This window comes from Amblyomma maculatum, chromosome 3 (genome assembly GCF_055883805.1).
Source record: "Amblyomma maculatum isolate TAMU_Amacu chromosome 3, ASM5588380v1, whole genome shotgun sequence".
NCBI classification, from domain to species: Eukaryota; Metazoa; Arthropoda; class Arachnida; order Ixodida; family Ixodidae; genus Amblyomma; species Amblyomma maculatum.
In genome coordinates this window covers 3,700,650-3,716,158 of record NC_139346.1, presented here as the reverse complement: position 1 = coordinate 3,716,158, position 15,509 = coordinate 3,700,650, and the positions used below count along the sequence as shown (strand labels likewise).

Here is a 15,509-nt window from a genome sequence, read left to right as displayed (position 1 = left end):
TCTCGGAGGTGCCGATGTTGCATTGGCTATTTAAAATGTGGCTTTGTCATTCTGATTGGCTCGAAGCAGCTCTTTTCCTCCGATTGGCCACGAAGTCGGTAACCAGGATGTTGAAAATGTATACTTAAGACGGGTGTTTGGGGAGAAAACAGACAGACGGGTAGAGAGACTGACTGCCGACTTACGACTGGTGGCAGGAAGTCGCGAGCTGTGTTCGCGAAAGCAAAATGTGTTATTGACCCGTTCAATAAAGTGCCCGTAGCGCTCGAAAAGTTGTCCCGTCCGTTTCCTGCAACGTGCCCCCCCGGATCAACGGACCATCTGGAACACCACATCATCCATATATATATAAGAAGGTGAACTACCTCTTTGCTTGAAAGAGCAAGAGAAGTCTTGCTGACACACTTATTGTCCGTTGAAATAAAATATGATTCCACTATCTCTCTCGTTATCTTCTCTTTGTGGCGATATAAAATCCTAACACTGTCAAACTTAGGAGTGCACTTCTTCTTCTCCTTCTTCATTTCACATGACTGGCAATGTGATACCAGAAACGTTTTGTCCTTTCCACTTTAATTAATAAGAGACTACAGGAACACCGGAACAACTTGGAAAGTGGAAAGGACAAAACGTTTCTGGTATCACATTGCCAGTCGTGAAATAATGAAGAAGGAGAAGAAGAAGTGCACTCCTAAGTTTGACAGTGTCAGGATTTTATATTGCCACAAAGAGAAGATAACGAGAGAGATAGTGGAATCATATTTTATTTCAACGGACAATAAGTGTTTCAGCCTTGCTCTTTCAAGCAAAGAGGCGTCTTTTTTAGGTGACTTTTTTAAGTAATTTTTTTATGCAGCAGGTGAACCCAGGAGTTGTTTCACGTGACTCTTTCGTTTTCTTCATGTTTGTTTTTTTTGGGCCTTGGAGTAAAGGGCTTAGGCTTAGTTGTGAGTCAGCGCTTGTACTGTGGCTTTCTTGTATCTTGTCCTTTTTCTTCGTGTTCGCGCTGTTTATATTAATAATGATTAAGTACCAACTCACCCAACAAGTATCTTGGTAAGATCGGATGACTTACAGCATCTGTTGCACACACGAAAATGATGCACTACACGCATCCACTTGCTAGTGTACCGTACAGTCCTAAGGCTTCACATCTACGAGGTATGTATGAAACTAAGCGTAGCTCACATATAGAGCAAGTTGTTTTCGGGCTTATTAGTGTGCTGGCATGCTCCACAATGCTGATTCTGGTTGAGCTTCATTGATCGGCCTGCTTTAGTTGATAAGCAGAAATACTCCGTCCGGTATCAGTTTCATAATCATCATCATCAGTCAAACTATACTCACTGCAGAGCGAAGGCCTCTTCCATATTTCTCCAATCAGCCCGGCCCTGTACCAGCTGCATCCACTTAATCCCGAGAGCTTCTTAACCTCATTCGCTCGCATAACTTTCTACCGCCCGCTCCTACGCTTAATCTACAGTTCCATAAGTGACAGGTTAGCTCATCATCAGCCAAGCTACCCACAGCAGGGCGGAGGCCTCTCCCATATTTCTCCAATTACACTGATCCTGTGCTAGCTGCATCAACTTGACCCCTGCAAACTTCTTAATCCATTCCCCCACATGGCTTTCCTGCTCCTACACATGGTTTACAGTTCCATAGGTGACAGGCTAGTTCATCATCAGCCAGGCTACCCACGGCAGGGCAAAGACCTCTCCTATATTTCTCCAATTACACCGATCCTGTGCTAGTTGCATGAACTTGACCCCTGCGATCTTCTTAACCTCATTCGTCCACCTAACTTTCTGTCGCCTGCTCCTATGCTTAGTCTACAGTTCCATAAGTGACAGGTTAGTTCATCCTCAGCCGGGCTACCCAAGGCAGGATGAAGGCCTTTCCCATATTTCTCAAATCCTTTGCTAGCTGCATCAACTTGACCCTTGCAAACTTCTTAACCTTATTCACCTGCCTAACTTTCTCTCGTCTGCTCCTACGCTTAGTCTACAGTTCCACAAGTGAAAGGCCCTGACGGGGTGGCGCAGTGGTTACGGCGCTTGGCTACTATTGCCAAGGATGCGGGATCGAATCCTGGCCTTGGCAGCCCGTTTTCCTTGGTGGTGAAAAGCAAGATGCTTGTATGCTATGCAATGTCAGTGCATGTTAAAGAACCCCAGGCAGTCAAAATTTCTGGAGTCCTCCATTACGGCGTCTTTCATAGCCTGAGTCACTTTGGGATGCTAAACCCCACAAACCAAACCATAAGTGACAGGTTACTTCATCATCAGCGGGGCCACCCACAGCAGGGCAGAGGCCTCTCTCATATTTCTTCAATTACACCGACCCTAAGCTAGCTGCATGAACTTGACCTCTGCGAACTCCTTAACCTCATTTACCCACCTAACTTTCTGTCTCCTGCTCCTGCACCTAGTCTACAGTTCCATAAGTGACAGGTTCATCATCAGCTAGGCTACCCATGGCAGAGCGGAGGCCTCTTCCATATTTCTCCAATTACACAGATCGTGTGCTAGCTGCATCAACTTGACCCTAGCTAACATCTTAACCTCATTCACCCACCGAACTTTCTATCGCCCCTTGCTACATTTCCGTTCCCTTGGAATCCAATTTGTTACGCTAAGCAACCACCGATTGTCTTGCCTTTGTCCACTTCTTTTTGATTTCCGTTAGAATTCAAATTATTTCTCTGACCCATTCTGAACACTTTCTGTCTCTTAACGTTACTCTACCAGTTTGCATTCCATAGCCTTCTGCGTTGTCAACATTTCGATAGCCTCCATGTTTCAGCCCCATAAGTGAGTACAGTTAAGATGCAACTATAATATACTTTCCTCTTGAGCAATACTGGTAAGCTGCTGATCATAATCTGCCAGTATTTGCCAAATGTGCTCCATTCCAATCTTAGTGTCCTACTTATTTCCTGCTCGTGATCCAGATCCGCAGTTACTACCTGTCCTATGTAGACCTATTCGCCTACAACTTCCAGTGCTTCGCTACCTATTGCAAACTGCTGTTCCTTCCCGAGGCTGTTGAACATTATCTCAGTCTTCTGCACATTGATTTTAGGCCTACCTTTCTGATTCTTTGCAATGTGTTCGCTAAATTACTTAGCAAGATTATGTCATCAGCAAATCACAGATTACTGAGGATATTTTCCAACCACCCTTATCCCTAACTGCTCCCATTCCAAGTCTCTGAATACTTCCTTTACGCAAGTTGTGAATAGTACTGCGGAGATCGTGTCTTCTTGCCTAACACCTTTCTTTATGGGAATTTTGTTACTTTCTTTATGCAGAACTATGGTTGGATGCAACCGCTATATAGAGAACCCAAGCTCAAGTTTCTGCGCACGACTACAGCACCGAAAGGGCGAAGCGGCAATACTGGGAATAGCCGGTGCGGCCTCTTTGAAAACTGCAGGCGGCGTGCATGCACACGTGCTGTTCTGCCCAGCTGGGGTGCAGCGGAGTCTCCACACGGGTAGTTCGGTGTGCTGCTTCGACAGCTGTGTAGAAGCAGAATTTTCACGATGGAAGAGACGGCCTAAAGAGGACAGCGGTGCCTAGCAGGTGCTCTGTTTCAGTTGACGCCTTTGTACGAAAAGATAAAAAGATTTGATTCCGTAGGTATCCGTTCAAGAATGGTGGTCTCCTTGCCAGCTATGAAAGGTGAGATGAGAGGTGAACAGGCTAGCGGTTCGTTCAGACTCTGAAAGCTGCCCATTAAATTCAAAATAAGCTGTTTCTCACAGGAAAGCATTACTCCAGGGTTTAGAATTGATCCATGTTTACTGACGCACAGCATTCATAGCATGAATGTTTTTCCAACTCGCAGGCGAAGAGGTCGAAACCTTGGCTACTGCCCCACTGGTGCACGAATTTACGTCGTAATAATTTAAACTAAGCCCACCGCAGTTTTGTTTTAAAATTAGTGTAAGTTCCAGATTTGCAAGGGCATCTTCCACCTAGAAAAAAAAACTCACTTTTCATGGGATCACCATGCCTGCTATGAATAAGCAAATGTGAGCTAGCATAGATTTTTGTTAAAGGTGCTATTAGCTTCCCAAACTTTCCTCGGCAAATGCTAACCTTGTTAGCATACCTGTCCAATCCTCAGGGAGCAGATACAAATAAATATAAAGCACTAAAACTTGTTATAAATTGCCTTAACATCATTGCGCATATGTTTGCACTCTAGCTCTTTATGTGTGCTAATCGCATACACTGGTTTGGCCTCATCAGCCCTGAACATTGCATTTTCACAACCAGTTGTGCGCCAGTTTTGTGCTAGTATAGCCCATATTCTCACAAAATTCAAGTCCAAACATGGTGAGAGAACTGAAATAGATGAAACAAGCTTATTCAGAGCTAACTTCCCAGCCTAGCTTCGCATCTAGCTTACCTTTCCAGAGCCTAACTGTTCTGCTGCCTCATAAACAATCCAGTGGGGAATATTTCAATGAATGGAGAACATGTGCCTATTACCTACCAGTATATACCACTTCCACAGAAAAATATATCCACTGCGCAATTAACTGTCATCCCAAACAGGCAATGCTTACTTATACAAGGATGTCATATGCAAGCAAATAAAGCATGACCTTCATATTCGACAGCACAGAACATCAATCGAGTGCACCACTGAGTGCTTCAATTCGTAGTGCTTATAGAACTTTCATACTTATTTTAGAAGAAATTAGCGCTAATACTTGGACGAGGACAAAAGGGAAGAAAACACACACGACGATTGACTATCGTCGTGTGTTTTCTTTCCTTTTGTCCCCGTCCAAGAATTAGCGCTAATTTCTTCTTAAATATGCAGAACCAACTAGCTCAACAACACACACTCCTGAGCGTTCAGTATTTTGAGCACACACTAAAATTAGATTTTCGATGCAGGAGAAGAGAAAAGCAAGGTGCCCGTGTGCTGTGCAGCGTCAATGCACATTAAAAAGCCCAGGTGGCCGAAAATTCTGGAGCCCTTCATTACGCCGTTAGACTGAGTCTCTTTGGCACATTAAAGCCCATGAACCAGACCAACCAATCAACTAAAAATTAGGGGTCAGTTAATTACAATTCTTAATTAGCATCACAAAGCATTAGCGTGTCATTCTAAGCATTTTGACACCTTTGAACCCCTTTTTCATTTTTTTCATCTCTTTTATTCCTCTCATTCATCAATTAATAACATTGATTTCATGAACTCTTCGTTGCCTGTTAATCAATCATCAATTACTAGGACCACAAAGTACTTTTTGTATCATTGTATACAATGATACAATTTACTTACTAAGCCCTCGAATAAATACTTCCAACACGTGGTGTGGCTGCTACTACGTCGGCGGCTTTTCGAGCGAATGAGCTGTATAAGCCATCGCTTAAAATCACTAACGCAAATAACGCGGCGTTTGCACAGTGATCACCGACTTTCAAAGCACACATTGCAAGCAAGCATATTTTTCTCAAGCCGCGCTACTGACGGTACTCAGCGACGTAATGCATGCAGCGCGAGAGCTCTGCACGAGCTCGGAAGGGAGCGAGAGTGCGGCAGTGCAAGGAGAACGCACTGCTGGCGCTGCCCGCCTATTTACAGTTTCCATTTTTCTGCCATTGATGGCGCTTCCTGTCAGGAGCAGCAGCACGACCGCGTGTTGCTTTGGGAGCCTATACATCTTCCAGTACTTTCACATGCAGCTCGTCTACACTGATTTCACAATGCTGGCATGATTGCTGATGTTTCTACTGAGTCATGCTTTTTCATAATGCTTCTTTAGGTTAACTCGATTTGCTTCAAACTGGACATGGTGTCTCCAAAAGAGCGATGTGACGGGCTAGTTGGTATTGCATATCTGTATATGAGTGGCGCAGTTAAGAGTTAAATAGACACACACATCCCATGTGTGTGTATCTTTCCTCGTGTGTCATGTTAACTGCGCTGCTCGTATAAAGATATGGTGTCCTAGTGAGCTCCATACTGAACTGCGGTCTGTCCGGTTTCAGATTCATACCTGCCTGCTGCCTGGCATATCAGGTTTGAGATACATACCGGAAACGTCTGTCAGTATTAGCTGCACACCGGACTGGTCCATCCAGATCGAGATCAATACCAGACAGTCTGTCTGGTTCGCGGGCATGGCCTGTCCGCTATAACCTTCATATCGGACTGGTCTGTCTGGTTTTAAATAATCTTTACTAAACTTCAAACAACGCTGGTCATATTGGTATGATATTTATACCAGATAATACAGGATTGGTAAAAACTGGTTAGGATGGGTAAAACTGGTTACTGGAGGTTGCTGCATCACTCGCTTGATGTCATCCCGGACTACGTCCGTTACCGCAGCAGCCTGTGGAGATTCGAAGCGTAGTTTCTGGAACTCTTCACAAACAATGTTCTGCACAAACTCTCGAAGTTCCTCGGTGGGCAGCGACGTAGGCGAGCAGTAACGTTCGGCTGCTATAGAAGCAAGTTGACCGTACTGCATGCCCCGCTCTTGCAAAAAGCACTCCATACCCATTGCCTCTTCTGTGAATTCTGCCACAGTTGTCGGAGGGTTTATTTATTTATTTATTTCAAAATACTGCAGGCCTTATGGTCCAAGTCTGGCAAACAACTGCTCCTTTACACCCCGTATTAGGTGGCGCACCCTCTTGGCCTCGGGATCAGCCCGATTGAAGAGTCATGTCATGTCTTCAATGAACATGGCAGCACTTTCATTCGGCTGCTGTGATCTTGAGTGCAGGGCCAGTTCGGCTTTCTCTTTCCTCTCGTCGGTACAAAGTTTCACCAACAACTCTCGGTAAAGAGCTTCCCAGGTGGTAAAAGAAGCTTCGTGATTCTTGTATGACGTTTTGGCCAAATCCAGCAATGAGGAGTAGACGTTTTGTAGCTTGCCTTCACCGTCCGACTGGTTGAAGGCCGCCACACGGTTGAAACTGGCCAACCAGTCTTCAACATCCTCGAACCTATCACCGTGGAATGAAGGTGGTGACCGAGGTGTGTGGACAAATGGCGGCACTGCTCCAGTCTGCTAAGGAACATAGCTGCCCGAGATAGAGTCATGGCTCTTGGAGGTGTTCTCAGGACGTGTGAACTAAGGCTGTAGGCCTCGCAGGCGACGACTCACCATGTGGACAGGTGTTGTATCCACGCACTCGGAAATGACTTCAAAGGTGCCTTTCGAAGTCAGCGGACATGGGACCATACCTGGCACGGCTCCACCAAATGTCACCGTCAAACAGCCAGAGCTGCCAATGCAGGTCAAAGGTAGGTTTAATCACTGTGACGCGGCAGTGGGATGTGGCTATGCTGCCGGGAGCTCCAGAGAGAAAGACGAAGAATGCTGGGGTCATTAGCATGGCTAAGGACAGCTAAAACATCCGGTAATGCAGTCTGGCTGCAAGACGGCACCACAAAAGTTATTAGGAATGCAGCAATATGAAGAAGACTAAGGTAATGTTCAACAGCCTCGGTAGGGAACAACAGTTTGCAATAGGTAGTGAAGCACTGGAAGTGGTAGGTGAATATGTCTACTTAGGACAGGTAGTAACCGCAGATCTGGACCATGAAAAGGAAATAACTAGGAGAATAAGATTGGGATGGAGCGCACTAGGCAACTACTCACAGATTATGACCACCAGCTTACAGGTATCGTTCAAGAAAGCATATAACAGTTGCATCTTACCTGTACTCACCTATGTGGCTGAAACATGGAGGCTAATAAAAAAGGTTCTATTTAAGCTGAGGATGATGCAGAGAGCTATGGAACGAAAAATGGTAGGTGTAGCACTTTGAGTTAGGAAGCGGGCACAGTGGGTCGGAGAGATGACTCGAGTTAATGACATTTTAGTGAAAATCAGAAAGAAACGGGCAGGGGCAGGGCATGTGGTGTGAAGAGAGGATGACCATTCATCACTAATGATAACAAATTGGATTTCAAAGGAAGGAATGCGCAGCATGGGGAGACAGGAAAATAGATGGGCAGAGGTTAATCAAGTTCGCAGGAGTCAAGTGGATGCAGCTAGCACAATACCGAATTATTTGGAGGAATCTGGGAGAGGCCTTCGCCATGCAATGGGTATAGTCCGGCTGAAGCTGATGAATCATATGTATTCCACTGAAATTATCTGCTCGCCAAGGTTACCCCATTACCTGTATTGTGTGGGGGCTCGCGAGCAAGTGTGTCTATGCGGGAAATGTATTGGTAGTGTCAATGTTATCATGCACCTCCTTGTAGTTGTGCAGTGCGGAGAAGCCTGACAGTCGTTGCAGCTTCTATCTCTAATCACGCCAATATTTCAAGCGTTACAGCAAAGATATTTCGTGTGCTTAAACTGTAAGCTACAGTGATTTGATTCCTAGCAAATCACCAGCGCTGCGTCGAGGAACAACGAGAGAGGAAGGACAAGCACTTTTACCATCAGAAACCTAAGACCATTTAAAAGGTGCTGACGTGTGGAAACCAAAACTAAACAATATTTATCGTTTAGTTTTGAGCTAATTATCACTTAACAAGGTTTGAACATGGTTAAACCAGTCCTTTCATTAGGTTTACCTCTGAAAAGTGTGCATGGTAACTGCAAAAAGTCAGATTCAATCGCAAGGTATATCTGGCTAACAGGGAGACACTTCTTATGGGAAAATAAAATCTTGTGCCCGTTTACACGTGTGCACTTTTCGGCTGGTTCATTGCAACTTAGATAGTATATTAAATGTGAGGACATTATTGTAAAGCATATTTCTTTTTGCAGTATTTTAATAAAAACCATTAGCTCTGCAGTCAGTAACTGCCTGGCCCGGTATGTCGGAGTGGCCAAACTGGGGCTCCTCATAGTTTCAAATGCGGCTAGCGACTCTCCAGAGTTGGTATACCTGCCATATATGCTGCCTCTTGTTGGATCAAGTCAAAACGCATCGCTGTAATAAAAATGATGATGTTCACACAGCTGAACACTAGCAAAGCCTGCCAAACTGATGCTGTTTTGCACCAAATAAGACGGCCACAAATTTTCTCTAAAGATAAACTGATAATAACAACACATGGGTCATGAGAGACCCAACCGTTGAGGTATAAATTCCTCTGGGAGTGCATAACAGAAAAGTAATGCATAGTGAGTTGACCCTCACCTCGATGGCTCCCTGGACGGTCCAATGCTCGGTGCCTGGGCGGCTGCTCTGACGCTGACTGCCGCTGCAGGAGAGAACACTGATGTCATTCTCACGACTTGGGAAAGCTCCACTGTGAAAAATGTGGTTACGTGGCATGGCATACATTTAGGGGCGATTTTAATATTCCATCAATCAAGGCGACTGATGATTTCCCTGAAGCGTTCAGTTTTGCAGAGCCGTTTGTTGATATCATTCTTTTCCATGACAACCCAGCTGGCCAGCCAGCCTACATATATTTAAATGGTACTGCCTCTATTTTAAACTTATTTTTTTGTAGCTTGCTTGCTTCGTCGTGAGCCAAAACTACAGATTATGGACGGCATCTCGGATCATAAGATGGTACGCTTAAGCACACATCTCAACACCATGACGAACTGCAAGAAAGTAAAGCGTGTGTCTCCAAGCTTCACACGTGTTGATGAAGCTGGGGTTTTGGATAAACTAGATAGCTCCTTTTCATATTTCACTTGTTGTTATGAGTCCAATTCATGCTCTGCCAAAAGTTTATGGTTAATCTTTAAAAATATTGCATTAAATGCGTTGTAATAGAAGACCTTGAACAGGGCGCGTCAACAATATCAATGGAACGTTCGGCGATCAGTCGTAGAACTTGTGTCAGTACACGCATCAGCGTCGGAGCGAGCTTCGTCGTAGTTTTCTTTCCTGACAGTCATGCGCGTTGAACATGGTTTTCGTCGCCCTCTTCAGCATCAGGTGCTGAACATATTGTTACCGGGAAACGCGGGACCAAAGTGATGTGCTCACTGACAAAGGCAATCGAGGAACGCGGGCACGACGAAGCGTTGAGAAAGAGGACAACGCTGAGAGAGTGGATTCTGCACGGCTACCGAAGTCTTAGCGTCGAGTTCAGCCTATCGCAGTGCCATCACATTAAGTACATCCCCGTAACAATATCAGAGCCAAATACCTGTTTTACAACTTCCCCCGGGCGAAAAGACGCTATCCTGGCGGCTTATGGCGATGTGACGATGGCAGGATTGTAGTAAGGTTTCAGGCGGTTACTGCGTACTATTTCACGATTCCGGCGACGGTGGTCAGTGGATGGCGTAAGGAGTTCGATGAGGTAGTTGACGGGGGATGTCTGCTTGACAATACAGTAGGGGCCCTGATATTTGCTCAGAAGTTTGGATGAAAGGCCGGGACTGGAGGAAGGCACCCATAGCCAGACCAAAGAGTCTGTACGGTAAGTAGGAAGAAGTGCAGATTGATCTTGGGTGGTTTTCTGCTGTTGCTAGGCGTGAGAAGTGAAGGACCGGGCAAGCCGGCGGCATTCTTCAGCATAAGTTGCAGTTTGTGAAACAGTCGTGAATTCGGAAGTATCCAGGTCGGTAAGGGAGAATGGTGTCCATGGTACAAGAGGGCTCACGACCGTACAGGAGGAAGTATGGCAAGAATCCGGCGGTCGCTTGAGTGGCAGAGTGATAAGCGAATATGACGAATGGAAGAACGCGGTCCCAGTTGGAGTGGTTGGAAGCGATATACATTACCAGCATGTCGCGCGTGGTGCAGTTAAAACGCTCAACCATTCCATTTGTTTGCGGATGGTACGTGGAGGTGGCGCAGTGAACGATTTTGCATTCTCTAAGAACAGCTTCGACAACTTCAGAAAGGAAGGCGGACCTCTGTCACTCAGCAAATTCTTTGGGAGCCACATGGTGAAGAATGATGTGATGGAGGATGACGGAGGCAATGTCTTGAGCTGTAGCAGATGGCAAAGGCGCCGTTTCGGCGTAGTGTATGAGACGATCAATTGCAACGATGATTCAGCGATTGCCTGTTGATGTGCTAGGAAGCGGGCCGTACAGGTCGACTCCAACACGCTCAAAGGGCTGCGCTGAGCAGATCAGCGGCTGCAGAGGAGCAGCGGGCTGGCGAGGTGGGTGTTTATGGCGCTGACACTCTTGGCAGGATTGGATGAACCGACGAACATAACGGTACCTCTTACGCCAGTAGTACCGCTGTCACAGGCGAGTGAAGGTTTTCAATAAGCCGGCGTGGGCACACTGGGGATCGTCGTGGTAATGGGAGCAAATAACAGAGCGCATATGGGTCGGAATTATAAGCAGCCGCTTTCTACTATCCGGAAGGTAATTCCTACGGTAGAGGAGCTCGTCTCTGATGGCGAAATGGTGAAACTGGCGACAGAGAGCGCGGCAAGGAGGTCGTGAAGCGGGGCCAGATAAAAAATTCAAAAGTGAAGCGATCCATGTGTCTTTTTGTTGCTCGGAAGTCATATCGGTGGGATGTAGAACGGATATAGTAGGAGTGGCTTCAGACAGCAAGGGAGAACGTGAGAGAGCATCAGCATCGACATGTTTACGGCCAGAGCGATAGATGACGTTAATGCCGTATTGTTGGAGCCTCAGAGCCCGACGGGCCAGTCGACCAGAAGGATTTTTCAAAGAAGACAGTCAGCAGAGGGAGTGATGATCGGTGAAAACATCAAAAGAACGGCCATACAAGTAGGGGCGAAATTTTGCTATTGCCCAGAGGATAGCCAGACACTCTTTCTCGGTGATGGAATAATTTGCTTCAGCTTTTGTTAGGGTCCGACTGGCATAAGCGACAACGTACTCATCAAAGCCAGACTTCCGCTACGCCGAGGCCAACGCTGCTGGCATCAGTGTGGATTTCCGTGGGAGAAGAAGGGTCCAAATGATGCAGGATTGGTGGAGTCAGAAAGTGGCGGAGTGTCGCGAAGGTATCATCACAGTGCGGAGACCAGGCTGAAAGATCGTGGCTGGACAGAAGCTCGGTAAGAGGGTCGATGATCGTGGCGAAATTGCGAATGAAGCGGCGGAAGTACGAGCAGAGGCCGACGAAGCTGCCGAGTTCTTTCACATTAGTTGGCTTGAGAAATTCTGCCACAGCGCGCAATTTTGCCGGATCGGGAAGAACGCCATCCTTGGAGACATGTCCGAGAACGGTTAGCTGCTGTGCTCCGAAACGGCACTGGCATAAGCGACAACGTACTCATCAAAACCAGACTTCCGCTGAGCGAGTACTGCGCCGAGGCCGACGCTGCTGGCATCAGTGTGGATTTCCATGGGAGAGGAAGGGTCGAAATGATGCAGGATTGGCAGAGTCGTCGCAAGGTGGCAGAGTATCGCGAAGGCATCATCACAGTGTGGAGACCAGGCTGAAAGATCGTGGCTGGACAGAAGATTGGTGAGAGGGTTGATGATTGTGGCGAAATTGCAAACGAAGCGGTGGAAGTACGAGCAGAGGCCGACGAAGCTGCCGAGTTCTTTCACATTAGTTGGCTTGGAAAATTCTGCCACAGCGCGCAATTTTGCCGGATCGGGAAGAACGCCATCCTTGGAGACATGTCCGAGAATGGTTAGCTGCTGTGCTCCGAAACGGCACTTCCTTAGATTTAATTGGAGGCCAGCGTCGGTCAGGCATCGCAGAACTGTCTCAAAGCGCTGGAGGTGAGATGGAAAATCCGGGGAAAAGATGACAACGTCGTCCAGGTAACAAAGGCAAGTGTGCCATTTGAACCCTCTGAGTAGGTTGTCCATCATGTGTTCGAATATGGCAGGGGCATTGCACAGTCCGAATAGCATGACATTAAACTCATAGAGCCCATCGAGTGTGACGCAAGCAGTTTTTGGGCGATCGACCTCTCCCATCGGCACCTGCCAGTAGCCGGAACGCAGGTCTATTGAAGAAAAGAACTCAGCTCCCTGCAGGCAGTCAAGGGCGTCGTCGATACGAAAGAGAGGATAAACGTCCTTGAGCGTGATTTTGTTCAGTCGGCGGTAGTCTATACAGAATCGAATGGAACCGTCTTTTTTCTTGACCAGGACGACCAGAGACGCCCAGAGACACCCAAGAACTGTGCGACGGTTGGATCACGTTGCGCTGGAGCATGTCGGTCACCTGTTCGTCAATAATGTGGCGTTCAGCAGCTGAAACACGGTATGGACACTGGCGCAAAGGGGCATGGGTGCTGGTATCAATACGGTGAGTTACGGTAGTTGTGTGCCCAAACGAAGGTTGCTGGGAGTCAAACGAAGCCGCGAAACGTTGTAGGATGGCGACAAGCTGGGCTCGTTGTAAGGGCGTCAGGCCAGTGTTGATGGACTGGTGGAAAACCTCGAGGGAAGATGGAGTGGTGACAGGAAGAGGCGTTATGGCACTGATGTGAAGGCCGGCGGTGGCATCGGTGAAGGGATAGGTGGGAGTGGAATCGAGCAAAGCAACGCTACCCAGTGACTGGCCATGGAGCAAAGTGGTAGGGCACGGGCACGGGTTACAAACAAAAATAGCACTTGAGCTGCGAAAAATTGTCAGCACAGCATGGGGCAGCAACACGGATTTTTGGTCAGCGCATCGTAATGAGGGTGTGTAGATAACAGTGTCGTCACAAAGAGCAGCACAATAAAGAGGCACAAGCACTGAGGAGAAAGGCGGAACGTCAGTGTCCTTTGCGACGTGCACGGTAGCGGCAGCAGCAATGGATGCGTCAAAAGAAATGTCATTGAGGGGTGATAACACAAGTTGAGCACGGGTGCAGTCTATTATGGCGTTATGACTAGAGACGAAGTCCCAACCAAGGATGACGTCGTGTGATGAGCGGGCGAGGACGAGGAATTCTATTGTGTATTGAACGTTGTCGATGACAAGGCGGGCAGTGCACGCGACTAATGGTCGTATGTCCTGAGCACTGGCAGTGCGACGAGAAATGGCAGGAAGCAGCGTCATTACCTTTTTGAGTTTGCGACAGAGGGCGTAATTAAGAACTGAATCGGCTGCGCCAGTGTCTACAAGTGCTTCGACAGGAACTCGCTCAATGTAAACGGTAATAATGTTAGCTGGTTCGGAAACAGGTCTTGAGTTAGTTTCTGATGGTGCAATTCTTGCCTCCGGAACTGCGGCCGTTAGTTTTCCGTGTGAACGGCTGATTGGCGGCGGAGCATGGGAGAACGGGAACGATGGCCAGGAGAAGGCGAGCGGTGGGAGCGGCAATCGTAAGAGTTTGCTGAGGTCCCTGAGGCTCGTATAGGAGGGGAGGCTGGCTGTACACAGGGGCGACAGGCAGTGGTGGCCGCATCAAAACATCAGTGTACGTGAGAGGAGCTGCCACCAGGGGCTGCTGAGGAGGTGAAGGCAGAACTTCAGCGACCTGCTCTTGTATGACACGCTGAAGAGTGGGAGTAAGCGGCGGCGCAGGCGCAGGTGCTGGCGGGCAGGTAGACAAGGAAGGCTGGCGTGCGGCTTACTCACGAACAAACTGTTGAATGTGCTAAATGAGCGACTGCTGGTCTAGGACACTGTCCCCGGAGAGAGCCAAGCTGGAAAGGGTGGCCTGCTGAAGGCCAGCAAGTCATGTGAAAAGCCGTCTTTTGCGCAGCTCATCGAAGCTTTGGCAGAAGCTGATAACATCGGACACAGTTTGGGGGTTTTTGGCGACGAGCATCTGGAAGGTGTCATCGTCAACGCCTTGCATATTGTGCCCGATCTTCTCGGCGTCGCTCATGGTAGGGTTTACGCACCTGCAGAGGTCGACGACATCTTCTATGAAACTGGTGAAGTTTACGCCGGTTTGTTGTGCCTGACTTTGCAAGCGTTGCTCGGCGCGAAGCTTACCTATAGTGGGACGGCCAAGAACTTCGGTCAGGCTGGTCTTGAGGGCCGTCCAGGTAAAGATGTCACTCTCATGGTTGCGAAACCATAGATTGGCAACGTCGCTCAAATAAAAAATGATGTTTGTGAGCTTCACGGTGTCGTCCCACTTGTACGCACTTACGCGTTCATACGACTCCAACCAGTCTTCCACATCCGTGTCATCGGTGCCGCTGAAGATGACTGGGTCGCGCTGCGCCGGGACAGATGACAGGTAATGGGGTTGGCGGTCTCAGGCATTGTGGAAGTGGTAGGCAACGCTCCACCACTTGTAATAGAAGACCTTGAACAGGGCGCTACGCCGTCAACAGTCAATGAAACGTTCGGCAATCAGTCGTAGAACTTGCGTCAGCACACGCATGAGCGTCGAAGCGAACGCCATCGTCGTTTTCTTTCCTGACTGTCACGTGCGTTGAACATGGTTGTCGTCGTCCTCTTCAGCATCAGGCGCTGAACATATCAGAGCCAAATACCTGTTTTACAGTTTGAATGAGTATGTGCCACGAAGTTGCAAATTTGTACACAACACTAATCCCTGGACACCAAAGAAATTGTACGCCTAAAACAGAAAATGAAAAAGGCTAGAAAAAGATCCAGCAGTGCCTCTCTGTGGCCAACGTTCTGAAACTTAGCGGCATGGGCCAACAGCTCAAGAGATTGGCAAAGACAGCAAA

At 47.6% G+C, this 15,509-nt stretch overlaps 1 protein-coding gene across 4 annotated transcripts in view; it reads right to left on the bottom strand.

Moving 5' to 3' along the window:
* LOC146194126 (tRNA pseudouridine synthase-like 1) overlaps positions 1-15,509 on the bottom strand; it is a 173,397-nt gene that overhangs the window by 127,579 nt on the left and 30,309 nt on the right. For all 4 annotated transcript variants that reach the window (XM_084597253.1, XM_084597257.1, XM_084597256.1 and 1 more), the window contains exon 2: positions 9,145-9,208. In XM_084597253.1, the coding sequence (XP_084453379.1) occupies positions 9,145-9,208 (64 nt within the window). The remainder of the gene's footprint in view (positions 1-9,144; positions 9,209-15,509) is intronic.